Source organism: Monoraphidium neglectum (assembly GCF_000611645.1).
Source record: "Monoraphidium neglectum strain SAG 48.87 unplaced genomic scaffold scaffold05659, whole genome shotgun sequence".
Classification (NCBI taxonomy): domain Eukaryota; kingdom Viridiplantae; phylum Chlorophyta; class Chlorophyceae; order Sphaeropleales; family Selenastraceae; genus Monoraphidium; species Monoraphidium neglectum.
Genome location: NW_014007971.1, coordinates 2,549 through 3,564, shown reverse-complemented (window position 1 = coordinate 3,564; position 1,016 = coordinate 2,549). Strand labels below are relative to the sequence as shown.

Genomic DNA, 1,016 nt, shown 5'->3' with positions numbered 1-1,016 from the left:
GCCTTGAGAGGGGGTGGGGGGACTGGAGGTTGGAAAAATTTGGAGGGTTTCAAGGGTGCCGTAGGCAACGAGTTATGCATGCAAGGGGTGGGTGAGACTGGGTGAATGGATTGGGATGGTGGGATGTGAGGGATGAAGAGTGGTGCGTTGGGAGGGCCCGAGGGCAGGGGCCAGGAGCGATTGCTGACTGAGGGGTGCCCGCCGATGGGCATGGCGGGGGCGTAGCCGCGCCGCGTGACGATGCGGGGGAGTGGTAGCCGTTCGCATCGCCACGCGACTGCTGCCTGGTGTGCCACGCAAAGGGAGCTTCAAACAATCCAGGGGGATCCCTTCACTCATCAACGCCACCACCCTCGAGCGCTCTTGCCCTCCTGGTAACGCTCCCAGTAACACTGATCAGTCCAACGCCCCCAGCCAGTCCGTGTGTGCACCATCAGTTGTCATTACGCTGCAAGATTTGCTCACGCGTGCACACGCGTGTGCGCACACGCACACGCGCATGTTCACACGAAAGTTCACACACACACACACAAACACACACACACGCACACACACCCGGCACCCCCCACCTTGATGAGGGGGTGCAGCAGCGCCGACCCAAAGCCGGCGAGCCTCATGCGCGGCAGCAGCCTCTTGAGGCTCCGCAGCACGCTGCGCCGCACGTCCAGCGGCGTCACGCTGACTGCGGGCGACACCAGGCGCATCAGGGCCGGCAGCAGCAGGTGGAGGTGCTCCTCCAGCGCCACACCTAGGGCCTGGGGGGTTGAGGGTTTTAGGGGGGGAGATGAGACGACCGCAGGCAAGGGTCAGGTGGGAGGGTGGACTCGTCAAGGCCCATCGGACAGGCACGCACAACCCCCTGTGGGTGTCTGTGGTGGCGGGTGCAGCTGCAAGGGGGCCTGTGGCCTGCCTGCCGTACCGATGGAGTGCGGAGGCGACGAGCTTGCGGTGGGGCGCCTGGCCCGGCAGGGCCCTCTCGTGCCGGCGCCGCCCCAGCACGTGCCTCGCCCCCCGCC

The 1,016-nt window shown here is 65.9% G+C and overlaps 1 protein-coding gene across 1 annotated transcript in view; it reads right to left on the bottom strand.

The window, feature by feature from the left end:
• Positions 1-433: 433 nt before the first annotated feature.
• MNEG_15776 (hypothetical protein) overlaps positions 434-1,016 on the bottom strand; it is a gene marked incomplete at both ends in the record, with an annotated part of 3,068 nt that continues 2,485 nt past the window's right edge. The window contains 2 exons of the mRNA XM_014035753.1: positions 434-448; positions 570-755. Of these exons, the coding sequence (XP_013891207.1) occupies positions 434-448; positions 570-755 (201 nt within the window). The remainder of the gene's footprint in view (positions 449-569; positions 756-1,016) is intronic.